This window comes from Canis lupus, chromosome 29 (assembly GCF_011100685.1).
Source record: "Canis lupus familiaris isolate Mischka breed German Shepherd chromosome 29, alternate assembly UU_Cfam_GSD_1.0, whole genome shotgun sequence".
Lineage (NCBI taxonomy): Eukaryota > Metazoa > Chordata > Mammalia > Carnivora > Canidae > Canis > Canis lupus.
In genome coordinates this window covers 12,270,091-12,294,591 of record NC_049250.1, presented here as the reverse complement: position 1 = coordinate 12,294,591, position 24,501 = coordinate 12,270,091, and the positions used below count along the sequence as shown (strand labels likewise).

Below are 24,501 nucleotides of genomic sequence, written 5' to 3'. Positions count from 1 at the left end.
ATCTGAACCAGTTGGCTCTCCTACAATCATTCCATATTCTTCTGTGTGTGTGTGTGTAGGTTTACCAAGTTCTGAGGAATGGAACGCACTGCTGTAGGTATTCGATGTGAATTCAGGTGTTCTGAGATGGTCACAGGAGCATTAAAATAATACATTTTTTGCATGCCAATTATTTCTGGAGAGTTTTTTCTCTATTCCAATCATAACTTAAAATAGCATCACTGCAAATGGCTGCAGGTGCTTGCACCACCTGCTTTGAATGCAGTCATCTTTCATCAGAATTAGATCGGTACAAAGAGCTGCCAGTCAGTTTCAGAGCAACCCTAATTGTTCCTAATTATTCTCCTCCCTCTGAAATTGGTGGTGCACACCCTCAGAGGAGCCCCTTTGGTAGAACTAGCATATAATGTCCGGAAGCAGGTAGAAAAATACCAAAAGCTGTCAAGAACTAAGACAACGAGGATGACTCATTCTGTTCTGAGTTTGAAGAGGATGGCTAGAGTTCTCGATAAAAACTGCCTTTCATAAGTCTATTTTTTGACGGAAATGACAGTATGTTAATGGGTCTTTTTTGATATTACTCTAGGAGCCTGCATATCAAATTTCTTCCTGAATGTCTACATCTTCCCCACTTAAAATGGGGATTGAGGCCAGTGTGACGGAGGAACTTGCTTTTCTTTTTTTTTTTTTTTTAAGATTTTATTTATTTATTTGAGAGAAAGAGAGAGATCACAGGAGAGAAAGAGGGAGAAGCAGACTTGCTGCTGAGCAGGGAGGCAGACACAGGACTCCGTTCCAGGACCCTAAGCTCATGACCTGAGCCGAAGGAAAATGCTTAACTGACTGAGCCACCCAGGTGCCCCTGGGCTAAGTCATTTAACCTCTATGTACTTTAGCCACATTATCTATAACATGGGAATAATCATCCTTTGTTATCTATTTTAAATCTATTTTTTAAAGAGAACTACTTTAAAAAAAATCTATACATTTTAAAATTCTCAACACCTGAAAGGCTCAGTTTTCAAGAAGGCTCAGGACAAGTCCAGGAGCATGTGTATCCAATACTCTGGTATGTGGGAAAATAGTATAGTCTGGGGCCCTGGCACTTTTAAGTACCTTTTAGTGTGGTGGTGGTGCTCGGATGGGCAGCATGGGCACCACCTGGGAGCTGGTCACAAATGCAGATTTGCAGGCTCAGCCCAGACCTATGGAATCAGAAGCTGTATTTTAAAAGAGCCTGGTGCTTTGCATGCATGTTAAAATTTGCAAAGCATTGGTCCAAAGCTAACACTGCAGAAACCTGCTTTCATTTTACAGCAGAGCTGTAAAGATTCATCAGGTATGGCTCATTCAAACCAAATTCCTGATTCTGTTTTCTAGTTCACTCAATATCTTAAAGAGTTAAATAAGTTTGTGAAATGTCTTACTTATTACTGGAGAATCACACTCAGTTTAGGAGTATCTGTCTTCGTATCTGAAAAATTATTTGGGTGGGAGGCAGGAAAACATTTCAGAAATTCAGGCTTGGGGAACTGAGGCCATCCTGATTTAACTTCACATTTTGTCAGTGTCTATGTCATACAATAAATTCTTTCACAAGGTTTGAACATGTGCTATATGCTGACTGAGGAAGGGAAAAAAATCTCTGGCTTTAAGGTACTCACATGAAAGAGAGGGAAAGTTAATATACAAACACCTGTCTGTCACTTCTGCAGCTGTTCATACATTCGAGAGGACATGCCCCAACTCAGGGGTTGACTTCCCAAGCGGGCATTGGTCTACGCGCTGGGACACAGGACTGACCCAGTCAGATGACCCTTGATTGCAGAGGTGGTGGGGGCTGACCAGGCAATGAAACAAGCAAATGGGAAGTTTGGGAAACAGACAAGTGTTGGGAAGCAAATGAATCAAGTGGTGTGATGAAGAGGGACCAGGCAAAGGGGACATGCTGCTTCATAAGGATGGAGCTCCAGTGCCTTTGTGTATCCGTAGTGGGGACCAGCTATCCCACCTTGTCTACCTTCCACAAGGAGTAAGAAGAATGCAGTGTTTTCTTCCTGTGACCAATCCACAGATACCTTCCCAATCCCTCCATATTCAACACTGCAATTCACTATTCAACGTGGAGAGTGCTTTATGTCTCTAATTTGAGCTACCAAGTAGATTACTATGATTTAACTTGGATTATTGCTTTACTTTGGTTCAAAGGAAAGGTACAGGCTGATTTTCAAAATAATACAAAAGTCAGACTTTACAATAATGCAAGCAGATCTATAGCCTGAATTATGACTTTCATCAAACACTGAAGACTAACCAAGGGTATACACACCTGAGGTAAGTGAATTCTTCTGAAAATATTTCTATGAATATACCCCCCCAACTGTTCATTCATTCATTCTTCTTTTTTTTATAAATTTATTTTTTATTGGTGTTCAATTTGCCAACATATAGAATAACACACAGTGCTCATCCCGTCAAGTGCCTCCCTCAGTGCCCATCACCCAGTCACCCCCAACCCCTGCCCACCTCCCCTTCCACCACCCCTAGTTTGTTTCCCAGAGTTAGGAGTCTCTCATGTTCTGTCTCCCTTTCTGATATTTCCCACTCATTTTCTCTCCTTTCCACTTTATTCCCTTTCACTGTTTTTTATATTCCCCAAATGAATGAGACCATATAATGTTTGTCCTTCTCCGATTGACTTATTTCACTCAGCATAACACCCTCCAATTCCATCCATGTGGAAGCAAATGGTGGGTATTTGTCGTTTCTAATGGCTGAGTAATATTCCATCGTATACATAGACCACAGCTTCTTTATCATTCATTCTTCCTTCAAGAAGTATGCACTGGCCCTTTATTTTTGGCCTGCTTCTGAGCAAGGCCCTGAGAAACAAAACTGCAAACATGCAATCTGCCACACTTTGCAAAGCTAAACCCCTACCTGTGGTCTTGTTCCTGCTTCCACTGGCATCATCCAAGTTATCAGTCCACCATTTATCCTCTTCCTTATATGCCAAATGACAGGATGGTGGACTCCTGAGCATTTGGGTCAGTAACTCTATGCCTTTGTCTGCTTGTGGCCGTCCCAGGCCAACACCCATACCTCCTTATGCACGAGGCTCCTGTCAGCTTCATTTCTCTTCCTACAAACTGAGATTACATGGTCGAGCCCTTAGTCTTCCTCTTGGCCAGATGCTGAACTATCTCATAAAATCCAGCAAAACCCAGCCTTGGATGGGCTCAACAATGTGGCTCTTCCATGTCAGCCTGGTAGCTAATAAGAAATGTGGCTCACACTACCCAAGAGTATAATGGTCACTGTATACCCATTATCACCACTCCCTCCTTCACCTCTTAAAACTGCTTTATACCTTCTATGTTTCTCCCAAAGCAAGTTCAAGCCTTTCCCAATTTGCACACACTTTAGTTCATGCACTTCTGTGCCTCATTACCCAAACCACCTCCTGCACACCACTTTGATCTCTCTGGTAGGCCTTGCCTACCTCCTGGGGAAAATAGTAGCCAACAGACCCATGTGAGCTGAGCTCCCCTAGCTTCAGGCCACCAAATCCAGTTGTCTGGTTACTGTCAAGGGATCCTCTTCAACAGTGAGAGGCAGAAACCTTCAGTCAGGTTCTGGGTCCTAAACCATCTCACCTGCTTGACGTTACTAATTATGTTCCTATGTCTTCAAGTTCTCCCCCTTTACTGGCTCTGTGCCATGAAATATCCTCCCCTCTCCATTTTCAATAAAAGAGGAAGAAGATGAAGAAGAGGATGAAGAGAAGAGGAAGACAATAGTGAAGAAGAAAAGAAAAATAGAACAAAAGCTGTAGTAAAAACACACACATACTTCCCCAGATACACGTATCTCCTCCATCTCCACACCCAAACTTTACACAATAATTGTTTCTTTTTTCTTTTTTAAGATTTATTTCTTTATTTGAGAGAGAGAGAAGGGGACAGAGGGAGAGGGAGAGAAAGTCTTAAGCAGACTCTGTGCCAGGTGCAGAGCCCCACAGGTGGCTCAATCTCACGACACTGCAATCACTACAAGGGCCAAAACCCAAGAGTCAGAGGCTTAACTGACTGCACCACCCAGACACCCCCAAATAATTGGTTCTATTCTCTATCTCCAATCCTCAACTCCCATCTGCTTCTGAGGCAATCTCATCTCCACTATATAACTTCACTATAGGCTACCAATGTGACCTTCAAGTCATGAGACCCAATGGACACCTTTCAATCTTCATCTTACTCAGTATCTAGCAGCAGTCAATTGAGTTGACCACTCCACCCTTCCTGAAGCTTCACTCTATCCCCTTGGCTTCAGGGACATCATACATCTGGTTTACCTCCTACCATTTCGGATGCTCAGTCACTCTGGAATTCTCTTCCATTCCCATGACATGCATTCCTTTCTTTATGCTTTTGAGCCCCTAATTTATATTCATTCTAGAATCTCCTTTTCTGAGCTTTTGAACCTTCTATGCAATGGCCTATGTGACTACTCCAACTGGATATCACATAGGTCCTCACACCAACCATGTCCAAACCTGAACTCATAACCTCCCCCAGTCAGCACCTCCTCCAGAGTTCCCCATCTTGCCAAATGGGACTGCTTTCCATCCAGGTACATGTGCCAGGGACCTCTAGTCATTCCTGAAACCTCTTTTATTTATTTTCCATAACCACTAGATAATTTTTATAAGATTTTACTTATTTATTCATGAGAGACAGAGAGAGAGGCAGAGACATAGGCAGAGGAAGAAGCAGGCTCCCTGTGGGGAGCCTGATGCAGGACTCCATCCCAGGACCCTGGGATCATGACCTGAGCCAAAGGCAGATGCTCAACTGCTGAGCCACCCAGATGTCCCCAAAACCACTAGATCATTAGGTCTTATTATACCCACCAAATGTTTTTGAGTCTGTCTTCTTCTCTCTGCCTCTGTCCCACCACTATAGTCAAGCTTCCATCATCTCTTGCCCTCACTGTCTCAGGAGCCCCCGATGGCCTCCTCATGCTTACTTTCTCCCATGTCAGCTGAATATTCTCACTACAGACAGAATGAGATTTTTAATAAACCCAATATATTCACATCACTTTCCTGCTTCAAATCTTTCTGTGTCTCTCGACTGCTCATAAGTCCCCTATTCCTTATCAAGACGTACGTGGCCCTGCACAGCAGGCCCCTGTATACCTCCCCAGCCATTCTTCCCCTTACATTCTGCTCTCTAACCTCTCTGATGTTTTTAAGTTTGCTTCTTTTTCAAATTCTGTATTTCATTGATTCTGGGAAGTCATCAATGATAGAACATGTCCTGATCTCAGGAGTTTCTAATGTAAAAAAAAGCATCTTATAATTGTTAGAACACAGTAGTTCCTGCAAGTGGCCCTGCCCTTTCCAGATGCAGGGTTTCTGCTCCCATATCACTCCTTCTTTTGCCTGGGAAACTCTTTTTCTCATCCTTCAAGCCTCAGCTTATGTGGGATCTCCTCCCAGAAGCCCTTTCTCACCACCAGTATGGTCTCACCACAGGTTGGGGTCCCCACTATGCACCCTCATGGTACACTGAAGTTTTTCAGAGCACTTGTCATGGTGATAATGAAACAGCCTTTTGTATCGTAATGTGTTTAAAGTCTTTCTCTCTTAAAAGATTACAGACTCAGAGCAGGAGATAATCAGGCTATCAGTCAGCAGCTAAAACTTATCTTTGCTCCATGCAATCCTCGCAGCACCATAATAAGGCTCATCTATGATTTCCCTCCCTTCCTTAGAATTAGGAAAACAAGGCCATAGAGAGATGGCTGCTCAGGTCACATGACTACTAATTTGAACCACTAGGATCTGATTTCAAATTCCAGTTTCTTAACTACTTTTTCCTGTATCTTGATGCCTACTAGGCACTTGGTAAATATTTGTTGAATGAATAAATGAATAAAGTCTTTAAAAAGTTAAATATTGTAAATGTTATTAATGGAATTCTAGAAACTAGGAGAAAAAAATAAGACTAATGAGCCCGTTTTTAATAAACTCAGAAACAATTTTAAATTCTAATCAAACATTGATCACAAAGACCATGTCGCTGTCTTATTCTATTATGGATGGTTGGCAACAACTCCTTCATCACTCTAGAAGGTACCCTATTCCTAACAGCAATTACTGTTACACCTTTCTTTCCTCCCTTCCTTCTTCCCTCCCCATCTGGGTTTTTTGCCTTCCTTCTTTCCTTTTTCCCTTCTTTTTTTCTCCTGCAGTTTCTCCCTTTCTCCTTCCTTGCTTTTTCACAAAATACGTGCTGAGCATCTATTACATACTTGGGAATATGTGACACACAGGATACATATTGGCGAAAAAAAGAGCACAATCCCTGCCCTCGGTGAGTATATAATATATAGAAGGGAAATTTCATACACGAGTAAAACCAACAAATATGTGATGGTGGAACTGTGATTCCTGTTGAGAAGGAAACAGTTCAGCGATAGAGAATAGCAGATGGGAAGGACAGGAACCCACTGGAATGGAGAGGGTGAAGAGCTGCCTTCAGGGGAATAACTCCTGCTGAATGAGGAGTTGGCCACTTATTGTACTGTTCTTCTGTGGTGCTCTGCAGACTTCTTCCCTTTCTGCCATTCAACCCTAACAGCGACCCCCTTGAGGTTATAGCCACCTTATACTTGAGGAAGCCAAGACTCAGTGAGGTTAAGTGACTTATCCAAGGTCACATAACTAGAAAAATCAGAGGAAGAAAATGATCAGAACCTACATCTACTCTGATAAGGGAAGATTGAGGAAAAAAGACAAATAGAGAGGCAAAGAGATGTGCCACCACGGAAGTCACAAAGTCACAAAGCTGAAGCAAGCAGACCATAATTAGAATGCAGTGCCATGTACATGCCCTCCTGATGCCAGTCTTGAGGAGCAGCAGAGCAACGTGAAGCAGGGCTCCCTGGGGCTGGTCACCATAGTAGCAGGAACACAACAGCCACAACTGAAGTGGGACCATGAAGGAGTTTCCAATGAGACGCTGGAAGCTCAAAAATACTCTTCTGTGGCCTCAACATAAAACTCAAACACTACAGTTTGGATACCTTAAGCCCAAATGATATGTACAGCAAGGTTTCCCTTAGGTTCCTAAATAGGCACTTGTAGTGTACAAGCAGCACATCGGTTTTAAGAACGACACTGCAAAGAGATTTTGATCACATGTTGTGCCAAATATTTGTTTTCATCCATATGATTATCAAAGCTTATAAGCAAGATTCATTGCTGGCTAGATGTTGGCCACAGACAGCATCAGCTTTATTGGAATCGGGCGAAATGTTTGTTTACCAATAGCAATATGTTCACAAGAAAGAAATGTTCTTTGTTTTTCTTGCCCAGACTACATCTCCCTTTCCAGCAAGTCGCATCTGATCATGGTGCTTCGGTAAACAGGAATCATTTCAAGGACACACATAGTGAAAAATCAAACAGTTTGCTCTGGAAACTACACGGTCAGTTTAGCCACATCTGTTTGTTTCCCTTGAAATCAGACCTGCTCTGTTGCTTTGCCAGGAGCTTCGAACTCTTCATCTCCTAATTTTTCATGTCATTCTTTAAAAAAAAGAAGAGAAAACATGGCCCTGAACACAACGTTTTATCCAGCCCTATTCATTTTCTTATTGACCAAATTCCTTGTATAGATTTTCTTTCACTCTGATGTTACATGACTATATGGGATGTGCTTGCAAGGAGATGCCCCCCTTCAGTTCTGCCACAGAAAAGAAAGCTGTAGAAAAGTGGGAGATCCATCTTAGCCAGACACACAAGTAGTGATGAGGCTATACAGCTATTTTTCTTTGTTCTTTAAGAAATGTTAACAAATTCTTGCCGGCATCCATGAAACACACCAGTATCCAATAAGCAACATAAAGTGCTGAGCATTTATGGCTTACTGAGAGGTCTTTGCTTCTGGAAGTAGTGACATCTCAGACATCTCAGCTGCCTAAGTAGGAGTGAGTGACACCTTGAAACTAAGAAGTTCAATCTTGTGTGAAGTAGAAGTCACGAGACATCTCAGAGGGCAGTAGAGACTGTGGGTCATTCATTAAGAAATGATGCATTATGTGATTTTATTGAACGTAACATCCATATGGAACATCTGTTCCCAGGCCACACAGTAAAACGGACCGTTTTTGCCCTAACTGCTTGGAACACAAGGGTCCTTCTGTTCCACACTGCCACCCCTCATTCTTTTCCTATGGGTTGTATTTCATGATGATGCATTACTTCTGCCGGAAACGAGTAGTTATCCAGCAAATGCATACATTCATCCCATAAAAAGAGGACCGCTTGCTGGAAGATTGCCAAGGTCATGGCCAATTCTATTGACAGCTGAAAACAGTTAAACTGACTTTTACCACCCAGACAGGAGCCAAAATTTTCTTCAGTTCAGAAATCTGAACCCAACTCAGGCATTCCCCCAGCTTATTCCCTTCCCCCAAATCAAATGGCTTATACTGTCTCTATGACATCTTCCTCACCTCGTCTAGGAAGGGTGTTTAGAAAACATAAAAGTGGAGGCATTTGGTCAAAAGGATCAGAAGTAATCCTACCACCCAGGCCAGCTGGCCAAGATCCCAAAGCATTGGTCTCTCTGATTGCCCAGCACATAGCGTAGACCGAGGTGGATCATCTCTCTGGAAGTTGGGGACATTCTTCACTGGTGCAAGCAGAGATTCCACTTGGTTTTCTAAGGGCTTTTTCTCTATAAATACTTGTATGGGATCCCAGATAAGTGTTGATGTTTTAATAAATAAATACAGCAGGAGTTATTGCACACACTTAGCCAAACCTTGTCTATGATCAGGCTGCACCCAAAACCCACCCAGGCATTTCTGGAAATTTCAAGGGGCATGACTGTTTTGACTCTATGAACACTATTATCACATGGCTAAACAGCAAAAACCAAAAGCCTGAAGACAAACATCTTTAAATGTAAATACATAGTGAAGCCACCTGAGTCATCTCTATGTCAGGCCATCTTAGAAAGTCGGTACAGAATTAAACAACTGAAATGTTACGACTGTGCTCATGTGCATGAGTGGTGCAATGTTGCTATTTTTTTTAAAAGATTTTGTTTATTTATTCATGAGAGACACACAGAGAGAGAGAGAGAGGGGCAGAGACACAGACAGAGGAAGAAGCAGGCTCCATACAGGGAGCCCGACATGGGACTTGATCCCGGATCTCCAGGATCAGGCCCCAGGCTAAAGGCAGGCGTCAAACTGCTGAGCCCCTCAGGGATCCCTGCTACTTTTTGCACTGAGGTGAAGGTGCAATCCTGACACTGGTCTTGTGATTCCATGAAAGACAAGGGCCCATGGTCTGCACAGAGGAGGTGCTTGGTAAATATTTGTCGGAGGGACATGGGCTGGGTGGGCATGGCCTTTGCTCCGGGCCCTGACTCTGCAAGTTAGAACACCTTTCTGTGCTTCGTCAAAGTCATTCTGGCTCTACATTTCCTCAGACCGACTCCACTGGGCCTGGGTGTTGGGATGTAGTGATGACTCCATGAAGCTCACCTGCTGCCCAAGGGAGGTAAAATGTGGTATTCTGCTCTGGAACTTTCTGGGCTTCTGAAAAGGAGCCATGGCTGCACTACCACCAGGCTTGGACTTTCTCTTTCAGTGCTGACTCAAATCTTTTTTGGAAAATTAATGAGCCAATGAGACTATAGTACCACATCCTACCTTAGAAAAGATAATACTCCATTTCCTTGTGCAGATAGGTACACCGGAGCACATGTGAGGTGACCTCCAGGAAACAATGAAGATGAAAATTGTCAGCCAAGGTTCAGACCATGTGCGTCTTCATGACCTCCCATGAGTTTACTGATTTTCCATTTCCAACACTGGTGCAGTGTTTACCTACCCTCGTCTCTGGGAGACAAGTGTTCAGAAAGATTCCTATGATAAAATAGCTTTGGTGACACAGTTTTTAACACTGCGAGACTTCTCAGGACCTTGACTATGATAATTAGAGGAAGAAAGAAATTTTTAAAATCTAAGCACTAAGGAAAAAAAGGGCATATCTGTGCACCATTTATACTTTTTAAACTACAAAATATTGAATATGTATGGAACATCTGCCATGGGCAAGACACTATGTGTTTAGAAGAAGCTAGCTGCAAGGCTATACAGAAAATCCCTGGACTCAGTGTCAGGGGGCTTGAGCATTAGTCCCAGGTACTTCACATAAGCCAGTAATGGGCAAGGGGATGGGCAGATATTTTTATATTAGTGTTTATAAGGCACAAAACTTAACAGAATTTACCATTTATGACACTAAAATTTAAATTAAATAGTGAGTAACTTTGTTTTTATTAAAAATAAAGACCTTAGGATCATTCCATGAAATAATGCTGATTACATTATGGCAACATGAGCTTGTAATTACTTAATAAATGCAATGTTCTCTCAAGAACTTGTATATATACCTTGTGGGGGGCAAAAGAAAAGGTCCTTGGTAGCAGAAATTCTGATGATCCCTAGGTGACCTCTAAGGATCTCCTCTGGTTCTAAATCCTGATGATAAGGGGAATAATAAAATTCATGTTTAGATATAATATATATAAATCTTATCTCCCTTACCTGGCTATAAGATCCTATAAGTCAGGAGAAATTAGCTCTCTTCCATTCATTCATTTGGGGAATATAAAAAATAGTGAAATGGAAGAGGTACTATAAAGGAGGTGTAAGAAGCTGCTCAATACTCTAAGGAAACATTCACTAAATTTCAACCAGGAAGACCCTTAGAGAAGTCTTCTTGGACAAAGGCAGGTTTTGGAAAAGGTAAGATGTTGAAGTCAAAATCCAAGACTATGCCAGGGAAGCTTGGTAATTGTGTACACATCTCATTACCCAACCAAGGCCATCAAGGTGTCCTGCTCATTCTTGCTTTCATTGGTGGTGACATCCTTGGGCCATTGCTTGGGTATTTTATTTATTTATTTGTTTATTTATTTATTTATTTATTTTATTTTTTAAATTTATGTTAGTGGGAGAGAGGCAGAGGGAGAGAGAAATACAAGCAGACTTTGTGCTCAGCGTGGACCCTGATGCGGGGCTTGAACTCACAACCCTGAGATCGTGACCTGAGCCAAAATGAAGAGTGGGTTGCTAAACCGAGTGCACCACCCAGGTGCCCCATTGCTTGGGGATTTTAGGCAGCAGCAGGATGGGCAGTGAGGAAACTGGTATCAGCAGTGATGCAGCAAGGAGGTACCACCCAGCTGTGGGACTATGCCTGTTGTCAAGTGCTTCAGTGATGGAGATCTGTGGTGACTGAGAAAATTATAGACAGAACAGCCACTATTCCTACTATCTCTGAGCCCTCGGAACCCATTGGGAGCTGGGGAAATGAAAAACAGAACTGGAGATCTTAAAGGTCATCTCTTCGAGCTTCCCACCTGATGTGGTGTCTGTTTTCCAGCCTGGGTTGTCAGCCATCCTCAGTTTGCATTGTCCAGAGATGGGCAGGCAGCTAATGGGGCAGCATGTTCCCTAGAGCATGGCTTTAGAAAGTACCTCCTTGGTCTGAGTCAGATGACCTGGGTCTGTCCTGTGGGATAACGTTCCACCTTCCAATGGGTAGACACTGCCTAGAGTCCCAATCCCTGTCACCATAGTTCCCACCAGCCTTCAGGTCCATTTGGGGTCAAGTGGGCTTTTGTGGATTATCCTTGGAACATAGTCACTATTTATAATGTGACCTCTGAGTTCCAAGTGGCTCAGAACAACACTTTTTAGCACGTGTAGAGTAAAATCCAAGATGTATAAAATTCTCAGTGGGGGATTAGTGGTTCTAACAAGCTCTTTTCTTCTTTCAGATAAATATGATTCAACCTTTAAGCAGAAAAACTTTAAAAAATTATTAGTTTGGATGGAAATTTTCCTAAATAGATTATTTCAATATCGGTCTGTTCTTTAAAAAAATGATGCTTTTATGGGCTTTTGAGTGTGTGGCATTCTCTGTTCCGATACTAAAGGACCCTGAACTTTGTATTTTTACCTTCTTGTTTCTGTTTTTTATTTTGCAATTTAGTCTATTTCCTTGCTTCTAGGCCATCAGTTGTCACTTTCTGTTCCTGGAACTATGTATGTCGGAAGCACTCTGTTTCCTCCTATCTAATTTACTAGTGGGCTATGTTTTAGTCTTGGAAAGTAGGTAGCCCAATTTAATAAAACTGTCCAACAAGTAACAGTAAATAGGCTTTGTAATAGTACTGATGATTTTGGCTGCAAATAAGATAAAACTCCAATTGGACTGCTTTAAACAATACAGACAATTGATTAGTTCATGTAATAAGATGTCGCAGAGTGAGGTGACTATAGAATTATGAGTTCCAGTAGCTCAGTGGTGGCACCTGTGACCCAGACTCCTGCCCCTGAGTCCTGTATGATGAAGACTTCTTAGGCAGGAGTGTACCCCTGATTCACACGGGCAGATACATCCAAACCCGAGAGGTTTTTTGCCACCTAAGAAGGAGGAGAGGATGACGTGGGGTCGAGACCCAGCAGTCTTGCTTCAGGTTTGGGGGTGCAGGCCTGATGTTTTTGCTTCATGAGCAAGTGCATGATCTTTTCATCAGTGCACAGATTTTGTGATATCTTTTTCAATTATTAAGATTGTTTAATTGCTTTCTGGTTCTAGCCTTAATCTCTAAATGGCTATAGATATTATTTAAAAGGCATATATATATACAGACACACACATACACTGAGAAACACACTCTCTTGAACTACTGGAGGATGATTAGTCATTTTTGGAGAAGTTATGCTTAAAAATACATATATGTATATATTATAAATGTGTACATATACTTAGACATTTATATATTCTATATCATGTATATATGTATATATACATATGTATATGTGTATATATTGGAATATATACAGATATGTGTGTGTGTGTATATATATATACATATATATATATATATATATATATATATATTTTTTTTTTTTTTTTAAAGATTACTGGTAACAAACCTCATGGACATGTTGTCCTAAGACCTGGATTCCAAGTAAGTAACTGGGGCCTTTTCCTGGAGCTAGAGCCATCCAAGTGCAGATTGCCCTGCAGACAGGGTGGTTTGGATCTCAAAGAAATAGAAAGCTTTCCTGGCATTTCTGGGAAAAAGTGAGAGTGCTCTGCAAAGCCAGGCTCTCTGCCATGTGAAACCACCATCTTGGCCAGCAAGGGAGCATCTGGTTTTCTAGACCTAAGGTGTGGTTGCCCTGGCAGAGGGGCTGGATGCTGTTCTGGACCAAACAGGATTGGCATAGAAAGGAGAAGGGGAATGGACCAGATCAAAACACTGTCCCCTCCAGGGCCAAAAGGCAGGAGGCCTCTGCCAGGGCGACCAGGAGAGGAAGCTTATATTTTCTACCATCTTCTTGTAGATCTTGAGTAGATTCCTCTGGTCTGTACCACTGCAGACAGCTTTTTTTTTTTTTTTAATATTTTATTTATTTACTCATGAGAGACATACACAGAGAGAGAGAGAGAGAGAGGCAGAGACACAGGCAGAGGAAGAAGCAGGCTCCATGCAGGAAGGCCGACATGGGACTCGATCCCCGGTCTCCAGGATCACACCCTGGACTGAAGGCAGCGCTAAATTGCTGAGCCACCCGGGCTGCCCCTGATTGCAGGATAAGCAACCTCCATGAAAATTTTATATAAAATACTAAAATTATGTCTGAACATGAATTTTATTATTCCCCTTATCATCAGGATTTAGAACCAGAGGAGATCCTTAGAGGTCACCTAGGGATCATCAGAATTTCTGCTACCAAGGACCTTTTCTTTTGCCCCCCACAAGGTATATATACAAGTTCTTGAGAGAACATTGCATTTATTAAGTAATTACAAGCTCATGTTACCATAATGTAATCAGCATTATTTCATGGAATGATCCTAAGGTCTTTATTTTTAATAAAAACAAAGTTACTCACTATTTAATTTAAATTTTAGTGTCATAAATGGTAAATTCTGTTAAGTTTTGTGCCTTATAAACACTAATATAAAAATATCTGCCCATCCCCTTGCCCATTACTGGCTTATGTGAAGTACCTGGGACTAATGCTCAAGCCCCCTGACACTGAGTCCAGGGATTTTCTGTATAGCCTTGCAGCTAGCTTCTTCTAAACACATAGTGTCTTGCCCATGGCAGATGTTCCATACATATTCAATATTTTGTAGTTTAAAAAGTATAAATGGTGCACAGATATGCCCTTTTTTTCCTTAGTGCTTAGATTTTAAAAATTTCTTTCTTCCTCTAATTATCATAGTCAAGGTCCTGAGAAGTCTCGCAGTGTTAAAAACTGTGTCACCAAAGCTATTTTATCATAGGAATCTTTCTGAACACTTGTCTCCCAGAGACGAGGGTAGGTAAACACTGCACCAGTGTTGGAAATGGAAAATCAGTAAACTCATGGGAGGTCATGAAGACGCACATGGTCTGAACCTTGGCTGACAATTTTCATCTTCATTGTTTCCTGGAGGTCACCTCACATGTGCTCCGGTGTACCTATCTGCACAAGGAAATGGAGTATTATCTTTTTCTTTTTATCTTTTCTAAGGTAGGATGTGGTACTATAGTTTCATTGGCTCAGTGAAAGGGAAAAAGAGGGGAAAGGAGAAAAAATGAATGAGAAATATCAGGGAGGGAGACAGAACATGAGAGCCTCCTAACTCTGGGAAATGAACAAGGGGTGGTGGAAAGGGAGGTGGGCGGGGGTTGGGGGTGACTGGGTGACAGGTACTGAGGGGGGCACTTGATGGGATGAGCACTGGGTGTTATTCTATATGTTGGCAAATTGAACTCCAATAAAAAAAAATATATATATATATATATATATAAAATTTTTTAAAAAGGAGGAATTGGGGTTAGGATTGAGGGTAGTAGCTGAAGGGGATTATAACCTTAAAAATAGGGTTTTAATTTTTACAATGAGAAAGCACTCATAGGTTCTTTGTATATCAGTTTTTAAAAACCCTCTTTCATGGCACTCCATTACATCCAGCATGCAATATACTTCACACCCAGATGCAACAATCTTTAGAACTTCATTCCACATCCACTTCCATCCCACAACTCTTGAGCACCTGTTTGCCACACCAGAGTTTCCCATCCCTCTGAAGCCTCCATGCCTCTGTCTGTGCCCTCTGCCTAGAATGCCTTCTCCTCCTTTTTAAGCCTGGGTTGTTGATTTTAATCCTTCAGAACCTAGCTCCAATGTCACTCACTTTATAAATAGGTTGACAAAAGTCTTACTTGACAGATTTTTCCTGAGCCATACTTCTCTGTTCTTTTGATGTCTTATTTTCATGTGTGTTTCCAGGGTCTATCAGTGCCTATAGGCAAGTAAATGCTCAATAAATAGTTCTAAATGCATAGATGATAGGAATGTTTCTGGCAAGTTGCTTTTTCAATCCAGGGTATCTCAAAGGCCCAACATTTCATTCTGTGTGTGTTAACTCAGATTCCCTAGAGACTAGCACTGTAATCATGACATGAGCGAGGTCCAGTCTTTGACTCTTTATTTAATACAACAGGGACAAGTCGATTTCTGGGCCAGCCAAGCCCCATTTGCTTTCAATTCTAGTGAAATCAGCTGAGAATGTATTGCAATTTATTTTATTCAAGTTCTGTGCACATAAAGGTCTTCAATTACTTAACCTACAATGGACCCAAATCAAAAATGCTTATTGACCTCTGACTAAGAAGCTGTGATAACGCGGATCTTACCTCTTCATTGGCTTGGGTGAGCATTCTCTCTCCAGATTGGAGGATGTGTGTTTCACGTGCATTGCATTGTAGGAAGTGTGAGTATAGTCATTCTCGTCACTGTAATCTGGACCAAGTAATGTCCGAGCCCAAGTTCCCATGTCATAAGGAGGAAGGGTTCCTCCAAATTCTGAGGGCAAAAATTCAGGGTGGATTAGCTGGTGAAGGCTGTTTAAGTTGTTTCCGTGCAGGAAAATCTGGAAAGGAAAAAATAATTATCAACAAAAAATCCAAAACATACGAGCAACTATTTAGCCTAATACACAATTTAGCAATGACAAATTGGATGCGCTGCTGGTGATCATGGTGTTTAAAGAGGCATTCAATTTTGTGTCTGCAGCTTAATCTTCATAAAATGTTAATTTACTGCTCAGAAAAGGGGCTGAATTAATAGTCCTTAAAAAATGAAGTTTATGAACAAATTGGGTATTATTTGGCCATGGCCCAATTTTACACATATAGTAATCTCCTAATTATCCCTGCTGATAAAAAGGGTAGTGATGTAGACCAAGCAAACTCACAATCATGTTCCACATGCATCCCCACATTATTCTGTGGCTAACATCACCCTCAAGGGCTTTCTGCCCTCTGTACCTCCTCCATCTCCCCATCCTTTCCAGGCCTTTGCCAAGCCTTTTCCTTAATCTTTCTCAGAGACACCTGCACTCTCTGGGTCTCCTCTCTGCTGCCCCCAATTAACTATTATTTGCTGACTTCTAATTCTTCTGATTTGTTCATTTACATCTTACTTGCCCACAGGAAGAAAAGAACACTCAGGAAAAGGGATGATGTTTTCTTACTCTTCTAATACATTCCCAGCTCCCAGGATGATATGGGCACAAGATAAAAACCCCACTGATTCGTAGTGGAACTGAAAACCATGGCCTGAGAACTTAGGAAGATTTTTACAGCCATCTTCCATTTATGGCTGGATTGAGGGCTAACACCCAAATAAGTTTGCATCTTCTAAACACAAAATGGATGGTGATGGAAACTGGCCAAACAGGGGAGAAAACATCCCCAAATTACAATTATTTTTAGACAAATCCACAAAGTGGTTAAGCCATAAGTCAATAATTATGCCATTTCCTACAATTTAGGAATTGACTTCTGAAAATCTATGTAAAGTCCACCTGTGGAATGATATCAGTTCCCACACTTCTTCCTGTTGCAGGCTCAACTCACAGAAGTTATACCCAAGTGAAGGACTAGTGATTATACATACACAGGTATACATATACACACCACTATGCAATGTAAATGTGATTTTAAAAAATACTTAAAAATAGGGGCACCTGGGTGGCTCAGCCAGTTAAGTGTCTGCCTTCAGCTCAGGCCATGATCCTGGGGTCCTGGGATCAAGTCCCATGTGGGCTCCCTGCTCAGCGGAGAGTCTGCTTTTTCCTCTCCCTCTCCACCTCCACCCTACTCATGCTTGCTCACTCTCTCTCAAATAAATAAATAAAATCTTTAAAAATAATAATAATAACAAATATAGTATAATAATATACCATAAAATTGTATCAATTATGCTATATACTATATATTATAATATACTATGTAACAGAAGCATACACTTACTATGTTGTTCCATTGTATTGATTTTAACTTATGATGTAATGCCATCATTTATAAAGGAAAGGAACAAGAAGCTAAATGCTAAAATTCTTCAGAAGAATACTGTAGCACTTCAGAAAACTATATTTTCTGACATTGGATCTCAATTTTAATTAGAATTATTGCTTTTGAAGAAATGTATGTGTTCTGGCTTTTGCAAAGCACCTTTCAGGAGAAACTGTAGTATTTGAAGCATGGAAAAGCTGGAGATAAATATTAGCCCTGGTGTTTAGAGCAAATATTTGTACCCACTTGCCAATACATCCAGTTCTTTTTTTTAAAAAAAAATTTTTTTTCTACTATCAATTTTTTTGTGATATTTATTTCTTCTGTTGCAAGTTTTTATCTAAATTTCAGTTAGTTAACATATAGTGTAATATTAGTTTCCAGAATAGAATTCAGTGATTCATCACTTACATATAACACCCCAGTGCTCATCACAAGCACCCTCCTTGATACCCATCACCCATTTAGCCCATCCCTCACCCCTCTCCCCTCCAGCAACCCTCAGTTTTTCTATAGTTAAGAGTCTGTTTTATGGTTTGCCTCTCTCTTTTTCCCCCATGTTTATCTGTTTTGTTCCTTAAATTCCACATTTGAGTGAATTCATAATGTATGCATCTTTCTCTGATTGACTTATTTGGCTTAGCATAATATACTCCAGCTCCATCCACATCATTATAAATGGCAAGATTTCATTCTTCTTGATGGCTGAGTAATATTCCACTGTATATACTGTGGGACCCAGGAAATTTGACAAAAATCCCCTACCCCTGGACAAGCAGAGCAGGACTAACTCCATTTTGTGCTGCACCTGCCACCTCCTGTATCGCCCCCACATGACCTGCTCATTGCTTAGGGCACTGCCCCACCCTAGTCAAGCCGCTGGGCACACCCTAATCGGAAATCGGCTCAGTGATAGGCCAGTTCAAATGGATACTTTAGGGTAAAATGTAATTCAATCGGCCACCTGTGTGTGGACCGACATGACTGTGCAGCTTTCTGCATATCCCATTGGCCACTGGCCCCTATAAAGCTGCTATGCCTCTTAGTCTCAGGGCCCAAGTCCCTGCTCCGCTGTCGGGTATAGTTGGACCCAAGCTCGAGCTTGTAAATAAACCCTGGTGTGTTTGCATCGGTGTGGGCTCCTCGGTGGTTTCTCGGATTTGCAATCTCGGGCACAACATATACAGAAACCACATCTTCTTTATCCATTCATCAATCAATGGACATTTGGGCTCTTTCCATAATTTAGGTATTGTTGATAATGCTGCTATAAACATTGGGGTGCATGTGTCCCTTTGAATCAGTATTTTAGTAGCCTCTGGTGTAAATACCTAGTAGGGCAATTACTGGGTCTTAAGGTAGTTCTATTCTCAACTTTTTGAGGAACCTCTGTACTGTTTTCCAGAGTGGCTGCACCAGTTTGCATTCTCACTGACAGCCAACATCTCCAGTTTTTAAAGGATAAGCAGTGCTGTGGAAATTTGCCCTCTCTCCTGGGGTGCTGTGGGATGAAAGAACTCAGCAGATAGGAGACTGGACTCTTCACCTATCTGATTCTGTTTGGTGCCCAGAGCTCCAGAAACTCCCTTGTATGGCACAGTAGCAACTATCAACTGCTTTGTGGGAGGAATTTCACTAGCTCTTTTCTGAGTAGAAGATGCAGCCACTGGGAAGCCCCAAGCCATATTGGGAACAGTCTCAGACACTTCTCTGTCCTTAGCACTGCCCCAAGTATTCAACAGATTGCAAAATGCTTCCAAATGTCTCTGCCTCCTTAGGGTGATGAGTTTTAGTTCTCAGTTCCACCTTTGTTAAGGGACAAGAGAATTACCCCTGCCATGCCCTGCTGCAATGTTTCCTGAGGATCTAGAAGTATCTGAGGTTTAGGAGTTAGGGATACCACATAGTGTATGTGCGGGGGTGGAGGGGCGGACATCATCATTCCCCACTGCGTACTCAGACTCTTCTCCAGCATGGGATCCCCTGGGTATAGGGGCATATGTAACTAACACCCAGATCACTGAGCTGTTGGGTAGTTTGTTGTTGTTGTTAAGAATGATCCTAGTCAGATTCCCTTGAGAGGTGGGACACTTGACCCTGCAGGTAACTGAAATCAGAAAGTTTGAAAGAAAGGCAGCTAAATGGTAAAGAAAATGAGTCACTGAGTCTCTACCACATGAGTAGCATTATACTACCTGCTTGCAGATGTTGCCTCTTTAAATTACCCAACAGCTCAGAGATGTGGGTGTTAGTCTCCCCGTCTTCTAAATGAGGAGATTGAGATTCAGGGAGTGGTGGAACAACGTTCAGTCTCTCAGCTAATCAGAATGCCATGAAAAACCCCGGGCCCTGATGGAAGGTGCTGGCCTCCCAAATGTCATCAGCTGATGCAATTAAGACTTTAAAAGCCTTCTTCCTAAGAGCATTATTATTTCTTGAAGAATGCTTTCCCAGCCTCAAAGGTGATGGAGCTGGCAGCCATGACCCAAGAGCCGTGGGGAAGAAAAACAAATGGTAAACATTCTTCATCACGATAATACATTTGCAGGACAAAATGCTAGCTATTAAAATATGCCATGAACGGGAAGCTGCTTGACCCATATGTCCCTAGAGCATTTACAGTAAAATGGGCATCTGGTATTTGCATGCCTTCAAAGTTTCCTTTGGTTTGTCACTGGCACTCTGAAAATAACCCCGTTCTACTAAATTATTGATTAAAACCAGGCCATTTGCAAACTCCAGCTGAGGCTCAAACGCTCAGGGAGTGCAGACAAGCAGAGACAGCCCACAGTGCAAAATAAGGAGAGAAGGAGACAGAAAGGGAGGGAAAGGAGGCAGAGAGGTGGAGAGGAGGGTAGGGTCTTTGTTCCTCCACACACCCCCATTGGGTGTTTTCATTACCCGCTTCCTGGTCTTGTCTTTAAGGAATGGCTTGATGAGCGTGTACAGGGCATGGATGTACCAGGGTTGGTTGACAAAATGGACTCCTCCGAAGCGGGCAGGAAAGCTGTCCTGGGGCAGAAAGAGAGAAATGCACACTGGTTAGCATATGTTCCAGATTGGATTGGACCCACACGACCGTAACACCGAGGAGAACAGTTTCTTCTCTTTGATTGAAGCACTAGCTAATAGTAAGAAAGCAAGCAAGCATGCAACCTTCCCAGCTGTTAATGTTTCCTCTATTCCCCTTGCCTCCTTCCAACCCCCCTTTGACTCCATTACTTAAAAATTGTGCGTAGGTGCCATCTCTGTCTTTCCCAAGTCACAATAATATGACCTTTGACGTGACTCAGGAGGGTGCATGACCCAGATAGTGAGGGAGTCGGAATTCATCCACGTGTCAGGTAACCAAAGTGTCAGTTCTCACAAGGCCTGAGCGTGTACTCACTCTTCTACCCTCATAATCTGCCCGCCAGCTACAACCATCTCTGCTGGCATCATCATGACAGCAGCTGAACTTTCTGGGCATAGGAAGAGAGGAGAAATTGATTTCAAAGGATCTGAAGAGATGGAGCTCTCTCTATCTCTTTGCTGGTGAAAATTCTAGAGCTAGTTCCCTCTTTCATCCTGGGACCCACACAGTAGGGTCCAGGGAAGAGACACTTGATTGATGGGCTAGCTGGTTTCCCTAACTAAAGAAATTGTGCTTCCTTTTCTGCAGATCAATATATTTTGTATATATCAGAAAATGAGAGCATCTTTCAAATGCTTCCAATTTTAGAATCCAGATCAGGGCACAAGCTCATTTTTTAGAAAAACCGAGAAGCTGTTCTCTATGCTAATTATCCACAAAATAAGAGCCCTGGACCATGAAGTCTGAGCTAGTCCCACAGCAACAGGACTCGAATTCTTGATGGAGGGCTTCCACAGATTGCGTTGCATTCATCTTGGTTAATGGAATTAAAAACGAAGGAACACCTAATGCAATTTGAATTGCCAAGTGTGCTGCCAATCAATTTCATTGCAACAAACATCTTTATAAAATGTAAGCAAGAAGAGATGAAAGCAGAAGGCGCCTAGCTGCCTGAGCTAACAGTTCAGGCAGCAGGCTGATCCCTGAGGGTGTATGAAATGCCTTGCCTGGCTCTTTTTTAGTAACAAGGCAAGAGGGTTATTAATTTTTTTTCAGAGCCCTGTGAGTCTACAGGATCCCTGGCCATCTTCCATCCTAAGACCTAGTTACCAATATAAGTACATGAACTATACATAAGGACTGAAAAATGATTTTTGCCTCTATCTAGACATTTTACAGACTACAAAGGAATTGCATATTTTGAAGATAAACCAGATAATTTGATTAAAAGTCCTTGTTTGGGCAGCCTGGGTGGCTCAGTGGTTTAGCACCAGGGCATGATCCTGGAGACCTGGGATCGAGTCCCACGTCGGGCTTCCTGCATGGAGCCTGCTTCTCTCTCTGCCTGTGTCTCAGCCTCTCTCTCTCTGTGTCTCTCATGAATGAATAAATAAAATCTTAAAAAAAAGTCCTTGTTTTGGAGAGTATATATTTTTTATTTTATTTATTTTATTTTAAAAAACCTAATGAAACCCCTAGGTAAGGGTAGAGAGGCTGTTTATACTAGTTTGTACATGTGTCATAATCTCTCACCATTCCAAATCTGATTTTAGATACATTAAAGTTTTTGATAAGGCTATCTTTTCTCTTTTAGGTAGTTTAGGATCTAAAAATTCTTCAATGCCTTTAAAAAAAAAAAAGATCATTCCCCAAAGTTTTTCCTCAACATAAGTGCTAAACACTAACCTCACTCTTTTTGGTCCTTTTGAACTTTTTATTCAGAAATATAACTCATTTTTCCCCACTAAGTGTGGGTTCTGAAGGACTCTAGAAGAAGAGATGAGTACTATAAAGGGTTTATCTATAAAGCCAGGGCTTTACTATCCCTTTCTAACAGAACCAATAACAGGGTTGTTATTTCTATTGAGAGCCTATTGTGTTATACATTTCTAGGTTAGTAAAGTGGAAAAAAACTCGAAATAATACTCTAGAGACAGTAGGTAGAATCTCAAAGAAAATATTAGCCTTTTAAAAATGTCTTGAGACTGTTAGTTTTAGTCTATGGAAAACTCAATCATCAAAGATATCAGAACTGCTTCTATTTGCGTCAGGGAGGTTGAGAGAAAAGACACAGGGCTGAGACCCAGTCAGTTCTCTCTAGGTTGGCCCTGGTTTCCAGTCTGCCAGCTTGAAGGCATGGGATTTTATTGATCTCATCCAGGTCAGCCAGCAACTAAGTACGGATACACGCATGTAAAATCCTGTGCCTCAGAGGTCTGGGTTTGGGCCAGAGTAGAAACAAGGTCACTTTTCTTCAGGTCTCTCTAAAAAATTCAAATGAAAAGCACTCTTGTCTAATAAAGACAACGTGCAAATGTTCTGGTATTCTCAAATGAGTCTGCCCATACTATTAATAATGGAGTGTGTGTGTGTGTGTGTGTGTGTGTGTGTGTGTGTGTTACAAGGGAAAGATGAAGGAAGGAAAAATTAGCAAACACAACCCTCTTAAAAGCAATGGCAGCATGGGTGGTGGTGTTGCCTGGTATCATTAGCGGGGGGGGGAAGCAAACCGCAGATAAAGGGGAGATGTTTCCTAAGACCCCTAGGGGTTCACTACCCTATGGAAATGCATTTCTTAGTGGCTAGAGCAGACCCATCTCAAGATGGCAGGCCAGGATTCAATGACAGTGTAACACACTATTAGAATTTTTGGTCACTAGGGAGTATGTGCTAGAATATACCCTAGGTTCAAAATAAATATAAATAAATAAATAAATAAATAAATAAATAAATAAATAAATAAATAAATAAAATATACCCTAGGTTCAAGAAAATGATGTTAATTTCTGTATGTTTCATGCATCTGTCAATAAAAATAAAACATTTACTTCAAATTGTAAACATACAAATCATAAAATTTGTCCCTGAGGTTATTTTCCTACAACAAAAATAATACCTGTTCTAGAAAAATCAAAAATAGATTTAAAAATTTTTGGAAAAACTATAAAATTGAAAAATATGAGAAAGAAAAAAGAAAAATCATGTGTATTCCCACTGCTGAAGAGATACTCCTGCTATTTTCTATCATTCAGGATAAACTACATTATATTATAATAGCACACAACCCCTGCTTTTTATCATTTAAAACTATAAAGATTTATTTCTTTATATAAAGAAATATATAATATATATATTATATATATTATATATTTATATATTATATATATAAATATAAATATATATATTTCTTTCATTCTATTCACACAGAATAGAATGTCCTTGGTGGGTTGGCAGGGAGCCATGCTTGATTTGCTCTCAGCCAGAGATGCAGCCTCCCCCATCTGGAACAGTGCTTCTTGCCATAGCTAAAAGAATCACATCTTAGCTCTTAAGTTAGGCCACCAGAAAGTGACATGCTTCATCTGTCATATGTTACATACCAATCACGTGCCTGACCTCAAAGGGGTCAGTAAGTGGGATCCTACCATGTGCCTAAGTAGAGAAAAGACCAAAAGTGCAGATGGATAGCACTAAGGTCATCCAAGCACTGTTTCCTTCTTCCCTTCCTCTCCTTTCCCTTCATTTACTTCTTTTTCTTCCTTCTTTCCTTTCCAAATGGGATAACGTTTTTAAAATTGGGCTTAGTAAGTATTCCTTGATGGCCTGTTTGATGCTGGTGATACAGTAGCAAAAAATACAGATATGGCATTTACAGGGTAGTGGGGACACAGACAATGGCAATCAAGTAATGATTTGTTTAGTGTCTTTAATTCTTCACTAAAACATCAGTGCATACCTTGCAGTTCTTCAGTTCAGAACATAATTATGATGGCAAGCACATCTTCCAAATTAGTCCTTCAGGCATTCTACTCCACATACAAAGAGTGTTACCTCTAAATCCCTGCTACCTGGAATACTGGCTTAACAACTGACCTATAAATCTGAGCTCCACTCACTCATGTCCAGGATTCCCTTTTTGCTCTCTGAATATTCAGAGTAAGGCTATTCTCATCCATGTACCATGTT

General features: G+C 41.3%; 1 protein-coding gene across 1 annotated transcript in view; it reads right to left on the bottom strand.

The window, feature by feature from the left end:
* CLVS1 (clavesin 1) overlaps window positions 1–24,501 on the bottom strand; it is a 175,213-nt gene that overhangs the window by 13,706 nt on the left and 137,006 nt on the right. Inside the window, exons 4-5 of the mRNA XM_038579380.1 lie at window positions 20,364–20,474; window positions 15,801–16,036 (exon numbers count right to left, since the gene is read on the bottom strand). Of these exons, the coding sequence (XP_038435308.1) occupies window positions 15,801–16,036; window positions 20,364–20,474 (347 nt within the window). The remainder of the gene's footprint in view (window positions 1–15,800; window positions 16,037–20,363; window positions 20,475–24,501) is intronic.